Source organism: Terrapene carolina, unplaced genomic scaffold (assembly GCF_002925995.2).
Source record: "Terrapene carolina triunguis isolate 2854851 unplaced genomic scaffold, T_m_triunguis-2.0 Scaffold85, whole genome shotgun sequence".
NCBI classification, from domain to species: Eukaryota; Metazoa; Chordata; order Testudines; family Emydidae; genus Terrapene; species Terrapene triunguis.
Genome location: NW_020664436.1, coordinates 24,595,598 through 24,612,304, shown reverse-complemented (window position 1 = coordinate 24,612,304; position 16,707 = coordinate 24,595,598). Strand labels below are relative to the sequence as shown.

General features: G+C 46.9%; 1 protein-coding gene across 2 annotated transcripts in view; it reads left to right on the top strand.

Moving 5' to 3' along the window:
• Positions 1–616: 616 nt before the first annotated feature.
• Positions 617–16,707, top strand: part of PGBD5 (piggyBac transposable element derived 5) — a 118,533-nt gene continuing 102,442 nt past the window's right edge. For both annotated transcript variants that reach the window (XM_024213816.2, XM_024213815.3), the window contains exon 1: positions 617–1,001. In XM_024213816.2, the coding sequence (XP_024069584.1) occupies positions 617–1,001 (385 nt within the window). The remainder of the gene's footprint in view (positions 1,002–16,707) is intronic.

Below are 16,707 nucleotides of genomic sequence, written 5' to 3'. Positions count from 1 at the left end.
GCAAGTTGGACGCGCACGCTGCACTGGGGCTTCTGGGGCGGGTGGGCTTCAGCACCCCTGTCCGCGGACAGCTCCGTGCGCCGCGGGAGCCGAGGGGTGGGGAAGGAAGCGCAGCTCCCGCAAGGCTGCTCTCTGCTGGGGGAAGGAGCGGAAAAACTCCCTCCACTCCTCCAGGGTCTCATCGAGCCGGGGGCGGAGCGGAGCGGGACCCCGCCCCTCCCGGCGGCGGCTCTCCCAAAGAGGCTCTGTGATTTTAAATGCGCCGAGACCCGCCCCTTCGGGGTGGGGCGTGGGCGGGCCAGGCCGTCCGGGGCTGCCATATAACCCCACCTCTTGGGTGAGGACTGCGGCTATAATTGGCTGGATGTGGTATTTGGAGATGCTGAGCTGGCTCCTTCCCCCCATGTCCCTGCACACACACAGGGGTGGGTTGCGCGGGCGGCAGAGGGAGGCAGGGCTGGGTGGTGGCGGCGGCGGCGGCTCTGCCACTCCCTGCCTCCCTGCCTCGCTGTCCGAGCCGCTCTCGCTGCTGGGCTGCTGCCTGCGGCCGGGCGAGGCGGCGGAGCCGGGCGGCGGGGAGCGGGGGCTGCTGCTGCTGTCGGCGGCGGCGGGGATGATGGCGGAGGGCGGCGGCGGGGGGCCGCGGCGGAAGGCGCTGTCCCTGCTGGAGGCGGCCCGCTCCCGCTACGAGAGCCTGCAGATCTCGGACGACGTGTTCGGGGAGTCGGGCCAGGACAGCAGCGGGAACCCCTTCTACAGCACCTCGGCCGACTCCCGCTCCGCCTCCTCCCAGGACGAGGACGAGGAGCAGCTCGCGGCTGCGGAGGGGCCCGGCCCCCGGGGCCGGGGGCGCCGTGTCCCCAGGGCGGTGGCGGCGGAGCGGCAGCAGGTTCCCGGCGGCGGCGGCAGCCCCGGCCCCACGGAGGAGGAGGCGGAAGAGGAGGGGGGCTGGACCCCGACCCTGCGAGACGCCCCACCCCCAGACTTCAAGGATAGCTTCGGTAACAGGCGGGCTGGGGAGCGGGGTGGCGCCTGCAGGGGGGAACCCCCTCCCTCGCCTCGCCGGCTGGGGGTGGGGTGTCTGGGCTGCTGCCTGCGGGGAGAGCAGGGAGCAGAGGGACGGGGCTTTGCGGGTAATGCTCAAGGGGCGGCCCCGGCCGGCAAGCGAGAGACGCAGGGAAAGTCCCTGCCCCGGCGGGAAGGTTAATGTGGGGGCTGCAGCCTGAGGCTGAGGGGCGGGGGGGGGCGGGTGCAGCCGGAGGGCACGCTTGCAGTTTGGTCAGAGGCAGGGCAGCTGTCATTGCAGAGAGCCCCGATCGCTCAGCTCCTCGGAGCCCCCTCCCCCTGAAATCAGTGCTCCGCGCTTGGCCCCAGATGTCCCGACCACCAACTATAACTAGCGAGCGGGGTAACGGGCTTAGCAGTGTACGGGAGAAACAGGCTGACTTGCTCATCCCTGGCCTGGCGCCCGAAACCCCCGTAAGGGGAGGCTGGATCTGCAGGGCTAGTTTGAGAGAGCGCGGTCGGTCCGACCTCTGCCACCTGACTGCGCTTTGGCCTCTTTAAACAAATCGCTCCTAGGGCGGATGCTACTGAGCATGTTAGTCACTAGGGAGAGAACAACCCCTTCTCGGGAAGAGTGAGAGCTCGGTTCATCTGCACAAGAGCAGCAGCAGGGTAGGGCTGGCTGTTCAGTCGTTGCCTTTCAGGACGGAGTATATAAATATCTCTCCTGTGCACCGGCTGAAAGCTTTATTTGATTTCATTATGATAAAAGATAGCTCCCCTCTTTCAGGGTACTGGCATTTTTCATACCTTAGTCATTATAAGGCATGGCTTGTATTTATGCACTAACTGGATAATTGCCTGGACTTAGATGAAATGGTGTCTAACAAGACCCAAGGAGGGCAGGATGTGATTGATCATGAACACTTTGTCCATTTTCTTCTCCCCTGGTAATTTTGTGATCCTCAGAACAACAGGGCAGGTTATACAATGTACCCTTGGGAATCTCTGCTGCTTTGCTGGAGTTGGAAGCTGGAAATCCTGCTCAGCCTGTGTGTCCTAACATGTACATGGCCTATGATATTGGGATATGGGAATATTATTACACCCACTTTACAGATGGGAGAAGCTGTGGACCAGAATGATTAAGTGACTTGCTCTAGATCACACAAGAAGTCTGTGGCAGCTCTGGGAATAGAACTCTGCTCCCTAACTCTTGTCCTTACCACAAAGCCATCTTCAGCGCTACTCACCACCACACAGGTCTTTGATAAAGTAAATGTTGAGAGCTTACTGAAGTGATCTGATGTATTATGGCAATGCATGGTATGGAGATTTTAATAGAGTGATCTGTGTGAGATGTCATGTTATAGTGGTTTATAGGGAGCCATTCCAACATCAGTCCACGGCATTAATGATTATGTTGTGTATGTAGCAAGAAAAAGTCATGTAAAGAAAACTTGCAGAATGTGAAAAATACAGCAATCAAGTAGAGCTCACATATAAACCTATAATATATAGTATTCTGAGATGTTACATTACTCTACTACTAGTAGCTTGTCCAATTTTATATTTGCTAGCCCAACCCCACTGGTTTCTAATTCTTGATTGTCAGGCTTAATTCATTAATGTTGATGAGAAGTATCAGAGAAAAGTCTATAAATATCAAATAAATAAATGAAGATTCAAGAAAAAAAAAGTGCACTTCAACAAACCTCCGTCTACCACAGTGTGAATTAAAACAGAGCTAGAGGAAGTAATTTTTTTTTTTTAGCTAGTGTAAAAAGAACCCCAAACAAAGTTAAGCTCCAAATACTATATTACAATAACATTATTTTTGACTGACGTGTTAACTAACAAAAGCAAGAAAGGCTGCGGCTCCCCTGTCTAATCACTGTAAAATATTAATCACATATTAATATAAAACCCTTGTGGGTCTTTAAAGAGAACGCTAGTGGATATCCTGAATTCCTCTAATTCTCAAGCATATCTGAGGACACAATTTGGACCATACTTCTTATGGAGTTAAATAAGGATGAAATAACTTGCCATTTAATTTCGTTGCCTTTGCTAGTATATAAATTTGTGTAACTTTAAAGCAGTGAGATGCATTTAATATAGAGATGGGATTGACATTTTTATTGCTTCTTTGAAAAAAGAAAATTAAGTTGACCTATTAGCTCATGAGTTCAGATTTCCTTAGAAATGAAGGGGTTGATTTGTTTGAGACAGAAGTGAACACAGAAGTCTTTGGAGCAAGGAGAGTTGGTAATACAGAGACTGTTTCCACCTAGCAGTAGATTTGAGAGAGGTTTCTGCTGCTTCTTACTCTGTTTGTGGCATGATCTGCATACAGTATCTATAATAGTGATTAGCTTTGGCAAAAACTTGGTCGAATAAGAACATAAGAATGTCCATACTGGGCCAGACCAGTGGTCCATCTAGTCCAGTATCCTGTCTGCCAACAGTGGCTGGTGCCAGATACTTCAGAGGCAATGAACAAAACAGGGCACTGTCATCCAGACCCAGCTTCTGGCAGTCAGAGGTTTAGGGACACCCAGAGCATGGGGTTGCGTCCCTGACCATCTTGGCTAATAGCCATTGGTGGACCTATCCTCCAGGAACTCATCTAATTCTTTTTTGAACCCAGTTTATACTTTTGACCTTCACAACATCTCTTGGTAATGAGTTCCACAGGTTGACTGTGTAGTGTGAAGAAGTACTTCCTTATGTTTGTTTAAATCTGCTGCCTATTAATTACATTGGGTGACCCCTGATTCTCATGTTTCAGAGTAGCAGCCGTGTTAGTCTGTATCCGCAAAAAGAACAGGAGTACTTGTGGCATCTTAGAGACTAACAAATTTATTAGAGCATAAGCTTTCGTGGGCTACAACCGAAGAAGTGGGTTGTAGCCCACGAAAGCTTATGCTCTAATAAATTTGTTAGTCTCTAAGATGCCACAAGTACTCCTGTTCTTTGTCCTGATTCTCATGTTATGTGAAAGGGTAAATAACACTTCCCTATCACTGTCTCCATGCCATTCATGATTTTATATAACTTTATCATAACCTCCCGGCCAGTCATCTCTTTTCCAAGCTGAAAGGTCCCAGTCTTTTTAACCTCTCCTCATATGGAAGCTGTTCCATACTCCTAATAATTTTTGTTGCCATTCTCTGTATTTTTTTCCAATTCTGATATATCTTTTTTGAGATGCGATGACAAGAATTGCATGCAATGGGCATACCATGGATTTATGTAGTGGCATTATGATATTTATTGTCTTCTTATCTATCCCTTTCCTAATGGTTCCTAGCATTGTTAGCTTTTTTGACTGCTGCTGCACATTGAGTGGATGTTTTCAGAGAACTAGCCACAATGACCCCAAGATCTTTCTTGAGTGGTAACAGCTAATTTAGACCCCATCATTTTGTATGTATAGTTGGAATTATGTTTTCCAATGTGCATTACTTTGCATTTATCAACAGTGAATTTCATCTGCCACTTTCTTGCCCAGTCACCTAGTTTTGTGAGATCCCTTTGCAACTCTTCACAGTCACCTTTGGACTTAACTATATTGAGTAATTTTGTATCATCTGCAGACTTTGTCAACTCCCTATTTACCTTTTTCCAGATCATTTATGAATATGTTAAACAGCACTGGTCCCAGTACAGATCCTTGTGGGATCTTGCTATTTACTTCTCTCTGCCGTGAAAACTGATCCTTTATTCCTACCCTTTGTTTCATATCTTTTAAGCAGGGACTGATCCAAGAGGCTGCCCATGACTGCCTATTTTGTTTAAGAGCCTTGGTGAGAAACCTTGTCAAAGGCTTTCTGAAAGTCCAAGTACACTATATCTACTGGATCAGTGGTTCTCAACCAGTGGTCTGCAGCCCCCTGGAGGTCTGCGAGCCCTTTCAGGGGGGCCACAAGACCCCGTGGCTGAAACCCAGTGCCCCCCATGGGCTGAAGCCAGGCGCTGTGGGGCTGAAGCCCTGATTCCTGATACCCCCGTGTGGGGCTGAAGCCCTGATCCCCAGCGCCCCATGTGGGACTGAAGCTGCGAGCGGTTGGGCTGAATCCCAGGGCCCCGAGCCCTGGTGCTCTCCATGGTGGGGCAGAAACCCTGAGCCCATGGGCAGAGTTGGGAGGCACAGGGGGCATTGTTCCCCCCCAAACTACAGTGCAAGGCCAGGGGGCAGCTCCACACACTCCCACATCCTTCTTTCCCTGTGACTTGGCCAGGTCAGAGGTGGGAAGCCGGAGCTGGGCAGTGCGGAGCAGCTGCTGCTCTGGCTGGTGCCATGGAGCAGGCAGCCGGGGTGTTCCCTCGTCTCCTGCTGGTGCCTGGGGTTGAAGCTGCTCCTCAGCTCCCAGCCCCTTAGCTCATGCAGCTGGTAAGAGCCACCGGGGAAGGGGGACCCAGGTCCATGGCTGGCAGAGCCCTCCTGGAACAGGGACTGCAGGGGCACCCTCCCGGCACACAGCCCCTAGCTACCCCTCTCCCTGCACCCTGAGCTACCCCCTGTGCCTGCACACAGCCCCTAGCTACTGCTCTCCCTGCACCCTGAGCTACCACCCCACCTGCACACAGCCCATAGCTACCCTCTCCCTGCACCCTGAGCTACCCCCTGCCTGCACACAGCCCCTAGCTACCCTTTTCCCTGCACCCTGAGCTACCCCTGTGCCTGCACATAGCCCCAGCTACTCCCCTCCCTGCACCCTATGCTACCCCCTTACCCACACACAGCCCCTAGCTACCTGTCTCCTTGCACCCTGAGCTATTTTCAAACTTTTTGTGCTGAGCCCCGCCCTCCCCCTTGGAGTTATAATTTTTGTTTGTACTCCCCACAACCCAGTCTGTCTGGGTTGTGGGGAATCGGAGTGGAGGTGGTGCGGAAGCCGTTCCATACCCCTAATAATTTTTGTTGCCCTTTTCTGAACCTTTTCCAATTCCAATATATCTTTTTTGAGATAGGGCGACCACATCTGCATGCAGAATTCAAGATGTGGGCATACCAAGGGTTTATATAGAGGCAACATTATATTTTCTGTCTTATTATCTATCCCTTTCTTAATGATGCCCAACATTCTGTTTGCTTTTTTGACTGCCGCTACACATTGAGTGGATGTTTTCAGAGAACTATCCACAATGACTCCAAAACCTCTTTCTTGACAGCTAATTTAGACCCCATCATTTTGTATGTATAGTTGGAATTATGCTTTCCAATGTGCATTACTTTGCATTTATCAGCATTGAATTTCATCTTCCATTTTGTTGCCCAGTCACCTATTTTTGAGAGATCCTTTCGTAGCTCTTCGCAGTCTGCCTGGGACTTAACTATCTTGAGTAGTTTTGTATCATCTGCAAATTTTGCCACCTCACGGTTTACCCCTTTTTCCAGACCATTTATGAATATGTTGAATAGGACTGGTCCTGTTCAAAAAAAGAAATAGTTGCCGTCAGTGCTAGCCTTTCTTCTCCTCCTTGCCTCTGCCCACTTGTTCTCCTCATAAGATATACCCATATGCACATGCCCAAAGATGTTAGTTAAAATGATACACTAGAGATTTTCCCTATTGAAAATGTAGATTGACACCCCCCCTACTTTCAGTAGACACACACACAAAGTATGGTTTATAGTGCACAACTCTGGTTTGCTTGGACTTTTGCTTTTGAAGGCACTTTTCTAATGTGTGTTATGCTCTACCATCTTTGGAGAACACATTCAAGTAGAAGAGAGAACTACTAGGGAGCAGCCATGTTGACTCTGGCTTTTCTAATGACCTTGAAGAGATTTAAACAAACTTTAAATAGTCTTTAACCTACATTTATGGTGGGGGGGGGGAACATTTTCTAAAAGCCAGATTATAGGAAACATTCATTTATCGCAAAGTGGTTGTCAGATGTGACTTGACCCCTGTATGCAGAAGATCACTTTTGCTGGGTAGATGAGAATCAGGACTTCATGCAGCAGCATAGCACACTCTAAATATGCATGTCAGGAAGCAAAGGATAGCTTTTGATTAATGCAGTGAACTGGCCACATCTTTTGGGAGCTAGCCAGTTAAATATTAGTTGCATCTGCAGCTCACTGCTGAAAAAACACACTGGTGAGCATTACAGATTTTACTTTAAAGAATTCTCATTTCACTTCTTCTGCTAGTTCACCAAAGGGCAGCAAAAAACAAACAAAAAAAAAAAACTATGAAAAGGATTATTTATAGGTGTGCATTAAAGCAGCTTTACTCCATTGTAAATATATTACATTGGGCCGTGTCCAATTCTCAAATTGAATTATTCAGAGCAGAATATAAATGCTGACTCTGCACATCTGAGACGTTCAATCTGTCTCCTTGATTATGCGATCATTAAACTTAGTTTCCATTCTTAACTTTACTGAAGAATGTTTGCTGAAGTTGGCTTAGCTGAGGAGGGGGAGAGATGCATCTGTGTAGATGGTTAATGAACCTACTTCCAGTTGGATGGATGAAGGTTACAAGATGGTAAGTTTTTCAAGGTGGGGGCTGTCTCTTCTTATGTTTGCATAGTGCCTCGTACAATAGGGCTTCAGTCTTCATTGGTTCCTCTTGTTATACAAATAAAGAAAATGAATTTGGCTCCTTTGAAATAAGAATAAGGAAAATGTGTTTAGCTCCCTCCATCTAGTCTCTAGTGAACCTCATAATACAACATATTTAGTTAGTATGGAGTCCTTCATACATCCTGTATTCCAATGTGTTTTACAGGAGTTAAATAGTAACTGAAGAGGGGATGATGGGACATAGCTGAAGGAGAAAAGAAAAGGGTTTTTAGTTGAGATTTCAAAGAATAGAATCTTTGCTAAGCAGAGAGATACAGGAAGACTGTGCAGAAGGGACGAGAGTCAGAGATTGTGAGGTCACATGGAAAGGCAGAAGAAGCCAGTGCTAGAGGGAGCAGGGTGGGAGTAGAGAGAAAGCCCTGGAGGTAGGATGCAGCATATCCATAGAGACTTGTAATAAGGGGGGAAATTTAGGTCTGAATCTCGGAAAGAATCTGGAATTCTGGGTGAGGCAAAGTCACTAAAGAAAGGTCCAGTACAAGAATAGCAGGAAAGATACACTGCAGGAGGTGGAAAAATATTTGAGCATCACGTATTCATCTGTGCCAGATTCTGCTGTAGAATGTGGCCCAAATAGCTCTCTGCTTGTGAATGTGGGTGCAACTCCCCTGACTTCAATGGTGTTTTGCCTATTTATGGCATCAGAGAAATTGGCTTATTTGACTTATGAACCCTAAAATTATTTCAGAGTGTAGAATATTAATAGGAAATAATGTTGCATTCACTTTTGGATAAATTCTCTTCAATATTTTCCTGGGTGTTTGTTATATAATAAATAATACAGTAATAGGACTCAGAATTGCAGAATGATGGTGAATGCATCTGTTGAGATATCAGAGGAAATGTCTATAGGATGATCTACAAGATTTTATGTTTAGCATAATCCACATCTTTATTTAGCAAAGGTTCAGTATCTTCTAGATCTTATGAAATCCAAAGATGTGCTTCTGAAGGTTTTATTGGGCCTAAAGCAGATTTCTCTCCATCCATCATTGCTAATAGTGTTGATTTCAGTGCAAGACAACCTTGCTGATCTTCAAATGTAATGCAATTTAACTCTTTTCCCTTCCCCTACTTTGCATTATTCATATTCATGTTCAAGTTCAGCAGCAAAATGCTCATTACTTAAACTGGGTAGAAGAACCATATTTTCTGCTCTTAAAATGACAAGCGTATTTAATACACAAAAGTCAGTAAACACTGCAGATTAAGGGCTCTTCTTCACAATATATCTGTAGCCTTTTGCATAGGAGAAGCATGTTTACTCCCAGACTGATCTCTTGCATGTGACCAAATGATCCCCCCTCCCCCATCTCCTTTTGAAGTGAATGAGGTGGTCATTTAAAGGTAGTGGGTGAGCAGCTCTGGGAAGTATGTCCCCTCTCTGCACACTACAGGAACAGTATAAGAAACAGCAGTGCCCTGTCAATGTGCCTCAAACTTGAACTGCAGGGACCACCTTGTGGTGTGAGAGGGTGGTCTTTCCATGTCCATTCAGCTCTCTGCTAAGACTAATGAGGATACTAATCACTGATTAGCTTAGTTAGACTTAGCTCACAGAAAGCACTTGCCTAGGTGGCACAGAATTGAAAGAAGCTGAAGGCTTCACTCAGTTGAAACTTTTCCTTCCTTGCTCAACATCCCACCAAATTCAGTAGGAACACCATGAATCCTGCACAAATATGGATTCCCCAGTAGAGAAGTGTGAAGCACACCTCAAAGGAATGTTAACAATGGGTATAACCGGATTCCCCGAGAAGACCTATTGTAATGTCTGTCCTTCCTGCATTCAGAAACCAGTGAGTATGTGGTGATTGCCGAAATATTGTTCGGGACCCTTGGCACAGGGCATCAAAGCCAACTAATAAAGACATTCCATTGTACTCTTATATTCTATTTCTTCTGTGGTTAACTTGTTCCTCTTTTAGTATTGTCAAAGCAGAACACATTAAAATAGAGAACAGCTGTGCTCCAAAGGTAGGTGCAAGGACAAGTCAAATAATAGTTCTCCCATTCATCTGTCATTTTACTTTCTTGTGGCTTGGCATTCTTCTCAGGGAGAGCATCCTTGCCGAGACAAATCTATCATTCCCATTTCATATTTCTTAAAGGACAGGGTGTAAGATCCACTTTCTCTCCCCTCACCCAACATGACCTGCCTGGTTATACAGTTGATCTTCTGTGTGGGTGGGAGGGGAACAAGCTTAAGATGGCTGCTTAGCATATCTTGTGACAGTAGTGGTGTCTCTGCCAGCTTCCTAAGGAGAAGACCAGGAAAACTGCAGGCACATGTTAATAGTGTATTAATTAAAGCATTCTTCCAACTCCTGGCTTTCCACATCTCCTTCCTCAGATCTGGCATAGAATTTCACATGATTTGTATTGATTTAATTTAGCAAAACTATGTTCATTCCTGTATCTTATTTGATAGTTGAATAGAAATTGCTTTCATTCACCAGCAATAAAAAGCTGTAGCTGATCAGTTTGTAGCTACGGGGTGAGGAGTGGGGCAAGAGCAGCCATACATACTTTGGGCAACCCTGTGACCTAGGAATTGCTTGTACAGGCTATACCCTGAAGATAAGCATAGAAGTTGCTGTGGTTTGAAAATCAGGCTAGGTCTACACTACAGCGGACTTCCGACCTAAGATACGCAACTTCAGCTACGTGAATACCGTAGCTGAAGTTGCGTATTTTAGGTCGGCTTACCTGGCGGTGAGGACGCGGGAAAGTCGACCGCTACCGCGCTGCCGCCGACTCCGCTACCGCCTCTTGTCGAGGTGGATTTCCGGAGTCGACGGTAGAGCCATCAGGGATCGATTTTACCGCGTCCTCACGAGACGCGGTAAGTCGATCCCCGATAAACCGATTGCTACCCGCCGGATCGGCGGGTAGTGAAGACGTAGCCTCAGAGAGAAGGAGCAGGAGATGACTCTAGCCTAGAACTGGAGGGATGAGTAGTACACTGTGGCGTTGATCTTCACTCATGTAAAGAACCTCTCAGACACACTTCATGTTTTCAGGCCAAGCAGAAGAGGACTTGCACAATTCCTAATCAATGTGCAATACTCTTAATGTGGAGGCACAGCAGGAGAGTTCCTGACAGGATAGAAAATGCGATCTCAGCAGGGCCATCCTGAGACATTGTGGTGTCCTATGCAGTCCCGTCCCCCCCCAAGGGGGGGGCTGGCATCCCCAGGCCTCCGCAGGGAGGGGTGTGCAGCCAAGGTCTGAGGGGGGCAGAAGCAGGCTTGGGGGGCAGGGTGCAAACTGCACCCCAAGTGTGAAAAATCGGGACGGGGTGGGGGATAATAGGAGCCTATAGAAGAAAAAGCCCCAAATATCAGGACTGTCCCTATAAAATCGGGACATCTGGTCACCCTAATGAGCCGACAAAATGGAGCGGGTTGGGGCCAGGTTGCTCAACTTCCTGCTGCCCGGTGATTGCAGGGCAGGCCTGACCCTGCACTCACGGGGCGGCGGGAAGTGGAGTGACCTGGCCCCAGCCTGCTCGGCTCTGCTCCCCAGGCTCCCAGCCTTGGGACTTGGGGGGCAGAGGGGAACAGCCCCCCAGCACTCACCAGCGGTGTGGTTGGGAGCCGGCAGAGCGGGCTGGGGCTGGGTCGCTCCACTTCCCGCCGCCCTGTGAGTGCGGGGTCGGGCCTGACCCCTGCTGCAGTTCCCTGGGACGTAGCTCAGGGAAAGTGATGGAGTGAGGGCGGGGCTGGGGCGGAGCAGGGGTAGGAAGAGGGGGGACAGAGCAGGGGCGGGGGCAGCTTTCCTGGCCGGCTCAGCTGGCTCAGGGGATCGGGCTGGCCACTGGAGCAGCACACAGCTGCGTAGGGCCTGGTGCCCTACGCAGCTGCATGGTTTGCGTATGGGTAAGGACGGCCCTGGATCTCAGATAGGGAAAGTGAATTCTTTCAGCCTTTTAGACTGTTTGTACTGCAGAAGGGGACTGTATAAGCTCTGTAGATCATGTGTAACTTATCCCTTTCAACTCTAAATGTAGTTCACTGAGGCACTCTGTGAGGATGGAAAATCATGTCAGACAGGAATACACGAGAGATGTTGAAGCAAAGAATACTGTATATGGCCTTGCTTGGAAAAAAAAGTTGTGCATTGAACAGGAAGATTTGGTATAAAAGATTATTGTTATGATGTTTCTTGTGAAGCAAAAGCAGACAAGACTTAACAGCTGGCTGTTGTAAGAGAGATTGATCTCTATTGCATAGGGCACAGAGGCAGATGGATACCAAGTAGATTAAATTAAAGAAAGACAAATTTAAAATATTGATTTGTCTTTCAGAGTGAGAGTTCAGGGCCAAAAGGGACCACCTGATCATCTAGTCTGACATTCTGCATATCACAGGCCACTAAACCCTACCCTTTACTGTGCACAATAACCTGCATTAGGCAGAAGTGTTACAGCCCTCATGGGGCTTTAACTATTATGTGCCACAGACAAACAGTAGGAGGGACTGTGATGCACCAATGTCTGGGGCCCCTTCAATTGCACGGAATTGTTTTAGTGAGGTGTACTCAGATGATCCTAGTAAGCAACCTGCACTTTGTGCTGCACAGGAAGACAGGGGGAAAAAAAACCCGCTAGGTTTCTGCCAATCCGACCCGGGGCAAAAATTCCTTCCTGCCTGTGAAAATGACAGTCAGTATAACTCTGAGCATGTGAGCAAGACACAGCAGCCAAGCATTTGAAAAAGAGACTTGTGTATTGCCTCAGAGGACTGGCCATCCCTCTCTGGTGTTCCATCTCCAGTTGTAGCCATCTCTGTTTCAAGGAAAGGAATGTGGCTGGAACAAAGTACACTGGGAGCAGGAGTGGGAATCCTTCCTGACCCCTAAACGTGACTGGCTGAAGCATTGGCTTTAGGAACATAAGTTGTAGGGTCAGAAGGTACCTCTTGAGTCACCAAGCACAGCCCCCTGTCACTGGAAGCAAACCTGTAAAATTATCCCACTCATACATTTATGAAGCTCTTTTAGAGTTTACCTGTGGAGCTCACTGTTGCAGAAAGTCAAATCAAATACTACTATTGTATTTTTTAAAAGTGCTGGCTAACTTTCTGACCACGAACAACTCTTGTAGCTGTGCAAACTAGGGCCCACATTCAGCAAGACACTTAAAGCATCTGTGGAGCTTTGTGAATGTTATTAGTCCCACTGATGTAAATGGAACTTTTCAGATGCAGATAGTTACCCGCATACTTAAGGCCTTGATGAGTTAGGCCCTAGATGAGATAATCAAGTCTTATGTCAGGGCATAAACTGACTTTCTGTAATGGTGATTCCAGATAGACTCATAGACTTTAAGGTCAGAAGGGACCAATATGGTCATCTAGTCTGACCTCCTGCATGATGCAGGCCATAAATGTTGACCCCCCCCACTTTCCCTTAACTCTGCTGTTGAAGTCTCCAGATCGTGATCTAAAGACTTCAAGTTGCGGAGAATCTTCCAGCTTGCGACCCCTGCCCTATGCTGCGGAGGAAGGCGAAAAACCTCCAGGGCTACTGCCAATCTACCCTGGAGGAAAATTCCTTCCCGACCCCAAATATGGCGATCAGCAGAACCCCGAGCATACAGGCAAGATTCTCTAGCCAGACCCTCAAAGACACGTTATTCCATCAAACCATTCCCTCCATAAAATTATCTAGCCTAATCTTGAAGCCAGACAGGTCTTTCGCCCCCACCGTTTCCCTCGGAAGGCTGTTCCAAAATTTCACCCCTCTGACGGTTAGGAACCTTCGTCTACTTTCAAGCCTAAATTTCCCCACGGCCAGTTTATATCCATTCGTTCTTGTGTCCACATTAGCACTGAGCTGAAATAATTCCTCTCCCTCCCTGGTATTTATCCCCTTGATATATTTAAAGAGAGCAATCATATCCCCCCTCAGCCTTCTTTTGGTTAGGCTAAACAAACCAAGCTCCTCGAGTCTCCTTTCATAGGACAGGTTTTCCATTCCTCGGATCATCCTAGTGGCCCTTCTCTGTACCCGCTCCAGTTTGAGTTCATCCTTTTTAAACATAGGAGACCAGAACTGCACACAGTACTCCAAGTGAGGTCTCACCAGCGCCTTGTATAACGGAAGCAGCACCTCCCTGTCCCTACTAGAAATACCTCGCCTTATGCATCCCAAGATCGCATTAGCTTTTTTCACAGCCACGTTGCATTGCCTACTCATAGTCATCCTGCGATCAACCAGGACTCCGAGGTCCTTCTCCTCCTCCGTCACTTCTAACCTATGCGTCCCTAGCTTATAACTGAAATTCCTGTTAGTCATCCCTAAATGCATCACCTTACACTTCTCGCTATTAAATCTCATCCTATTATTATTACTCCAATTTACAAGGTCATCCAAGTCTCCCTGCAGAATATCCCGATCCTTCTTTGAGTTGGCAATACCTCCCAACTTTGTGTCATCCGCAAACTTTATCAGCCCACTTCTACATTTGGTTCCGAGGTCAGTAATGAATAGATTAAATAAAATCGGACCCAAAACCGAACCTTGAGGAACCCCACTGGTGACCTCCCTCCAATCTGACAGTTCACCTTTCAGTACTACCCGCTGCAGTCTCCCCTTTAACCAGTTCCTTATCCACCTCTGGATTTTCCTATCGATTCCCATCTTTTCCAATTTAACCAATAATTCCTCATGCGGTACCGTATCAAACGCTTTACTAAAATCGAGGTATATTAGATCCACCGCATTTCCTTTATCTAGAAGGTCTGTTACTTTCTCAAAGAAGGAGATCAGGTTGGTTTGGCACGACCTCCCTTTCGTAAACCCATGTTGTAATTTGTCCCAATTGCCATTCACCTCAAGGTCCTTAACTACTTCCTCCAAAATTTTTTCCAAGACCTTGCATACTACAGAAGTTAAACTAACAGGCCTGTAGTTACCCGGGTCACTTTTTTTCCCCTTCTTGAAAATAGGAACCACATTAGCTATTCTCCAGTCCAACGGTACCACCCCCGAGTTTACAGATTCATTAAAAATTGTCGCCAAGGGGCTTGCAATTTCTCGCGCCAGTTCCTTCAATATTCTCGGATGAAGATCATCCGGTCCGCCCGATTTAGTCCCGTTTAACTGGTCAAGTTTGGCTTCCACCTCTGATACTGTAATGTCAATCCCCCCTCCTGTATTCCCCTCTGTCCTACTCCCTCTATTCCTAAACCCTTCATTAGCCTTATTAAAGACGGATGCAAAATATTCATTTAGATATTGTGCCATGCCTAGATTATTCTTAATTTCCACTCCATCTGCATTCTTCAACGGTCCCACTTCCTCTTTCTTTGTTTTCTTCCTATTTATATGGCTATAAAACCTCTTGCTATTGGATTTAATTCCCCTCGCGAGGTCCAACTCTACTCGGCTTTTGGCCTTCCTCACCGCATCCCTACATGCTCTAACCTCAATAAGGTAGGTTTCCTTGCTGATCCCTCCCTTCTTCCATTCTCTGTACGCTTTGTTTTTTCTTAATCGCCCCTTTGAGACGCCCGCTCATCCAGCTAGGTCTAAATCTCCTGCCCACTAACCGTTTTCCCTTTCTCGGGATACAGGCCTCAGACAGCTTGTGCAACTTCAACTTGAAATAATCCCAGGCGTCATCTGCCTTTAGATCCCTAAGTGTGTTAGCCCAATCCACTTCCCTAAGTAGTTGCCTTAATTTATTAAAGTTGGCCTTTTTGAAATCGTAAACCTTAGTGACAGTATTATTTCTGTTTATCCTTCCATTTAGTTTAAACCGAATTAGCTCATGGTCACTCGAGCCAAGGTTGTCCCCTACAACCATTTCCTCAACGAGGTCCTCACTACTCACCAGCACTAAATCTAAAATCGCATCCCCCCTCGTCGGTTCAGTTACTACTTGATGAAGAAATTCATCTGCTAGCACGTCTAGGAACATCTGAGCCCTATTATTGTTACTAGCATTTGTTCCCCAATCTATATCTGGGAAGTTAAAGTCCCCCATGATGACACAGTTGTTATCAGTTTTTACTTCCCTAAAAACATTAAGTAGTTCTCTGTCCTCCTCCAGGCTAGATCCCGGCGGTCTATAGCACACCCCAAGCACTATCTCGGGGGAGGCTCTAGTAGTTCTTTTACCCAGTGTAATTATTGCCCATACAGACTCCGTCTTATCCATTCCATCACTTATTATTTCTTTACATTTTAACTCATTATTGACATATAACGCCACTCCCCCACCTTTACCTTTTTTCCGGTCATTCCTAAACAGCACATACTTTTTCCATGTATACCTTTGTGTAAATGGCTAGATGCATTGGGGAATGGGGGGATCAGAAGCCGGATCACTTCCTTCTGCTGTGTTACATACTGGCCACTGCTAGAACCAGGATAAATTAATAATCTTATTTGGCTTGTCTAATTTTACTTTCCCAGACTCAGAATCCTTTCCCAGTGACGATGTGGTGTGGTTTTTGTTTGTTTGTTTTTTTGCATATTCAGTTTCCTCAGTATAACACACAGTTCACTAGGGTCGAAAGAGGAGAAGACATCTAAACTTCTCCAGAAGGAAGGATGCTGTTCCTTAAGGCTTGAAATTAAGTTCTGCAGGGCCATTATCAATAGAATTATTTTTACGTTGAATCAAAACAAAAGATTCAGATGAGCTGAGCCTGGAACACCAGCGGGGTTTCAGACCCAATACTGCTGAATATGTTGTATGGTTTTGGATAAATCCCAAATCAAACTTTCAGTGTTGTTGCCACGTATCCCAGTTGTTTCTGGGTTGCTGGACTGTTTGTCACTTGATAGGCTCACTAAAAAAAACCAAACAAACCCAAGTTCTCCATTAATTCAGTAGCATGGTTGATTTCTACACATAAACCTATTTGTCTTATTTGTAAGCTTAAGGTATAACAAATCTTATCCTTTGGGAAGCAACAAATGCAATGCCTTGGGGCTATATGCATTTGGGATCTCCCTTCTCATTCCCTGTGCCTTACTCCCCTGAGTTGGGGTTATTGAGGAAGAGATAGTGACCAGTAGCAACATTTATGGTGCGAACTTGCACATGATTTAAGTTCTTCCTTTTAGGCTGTAAAGGGAGGAAG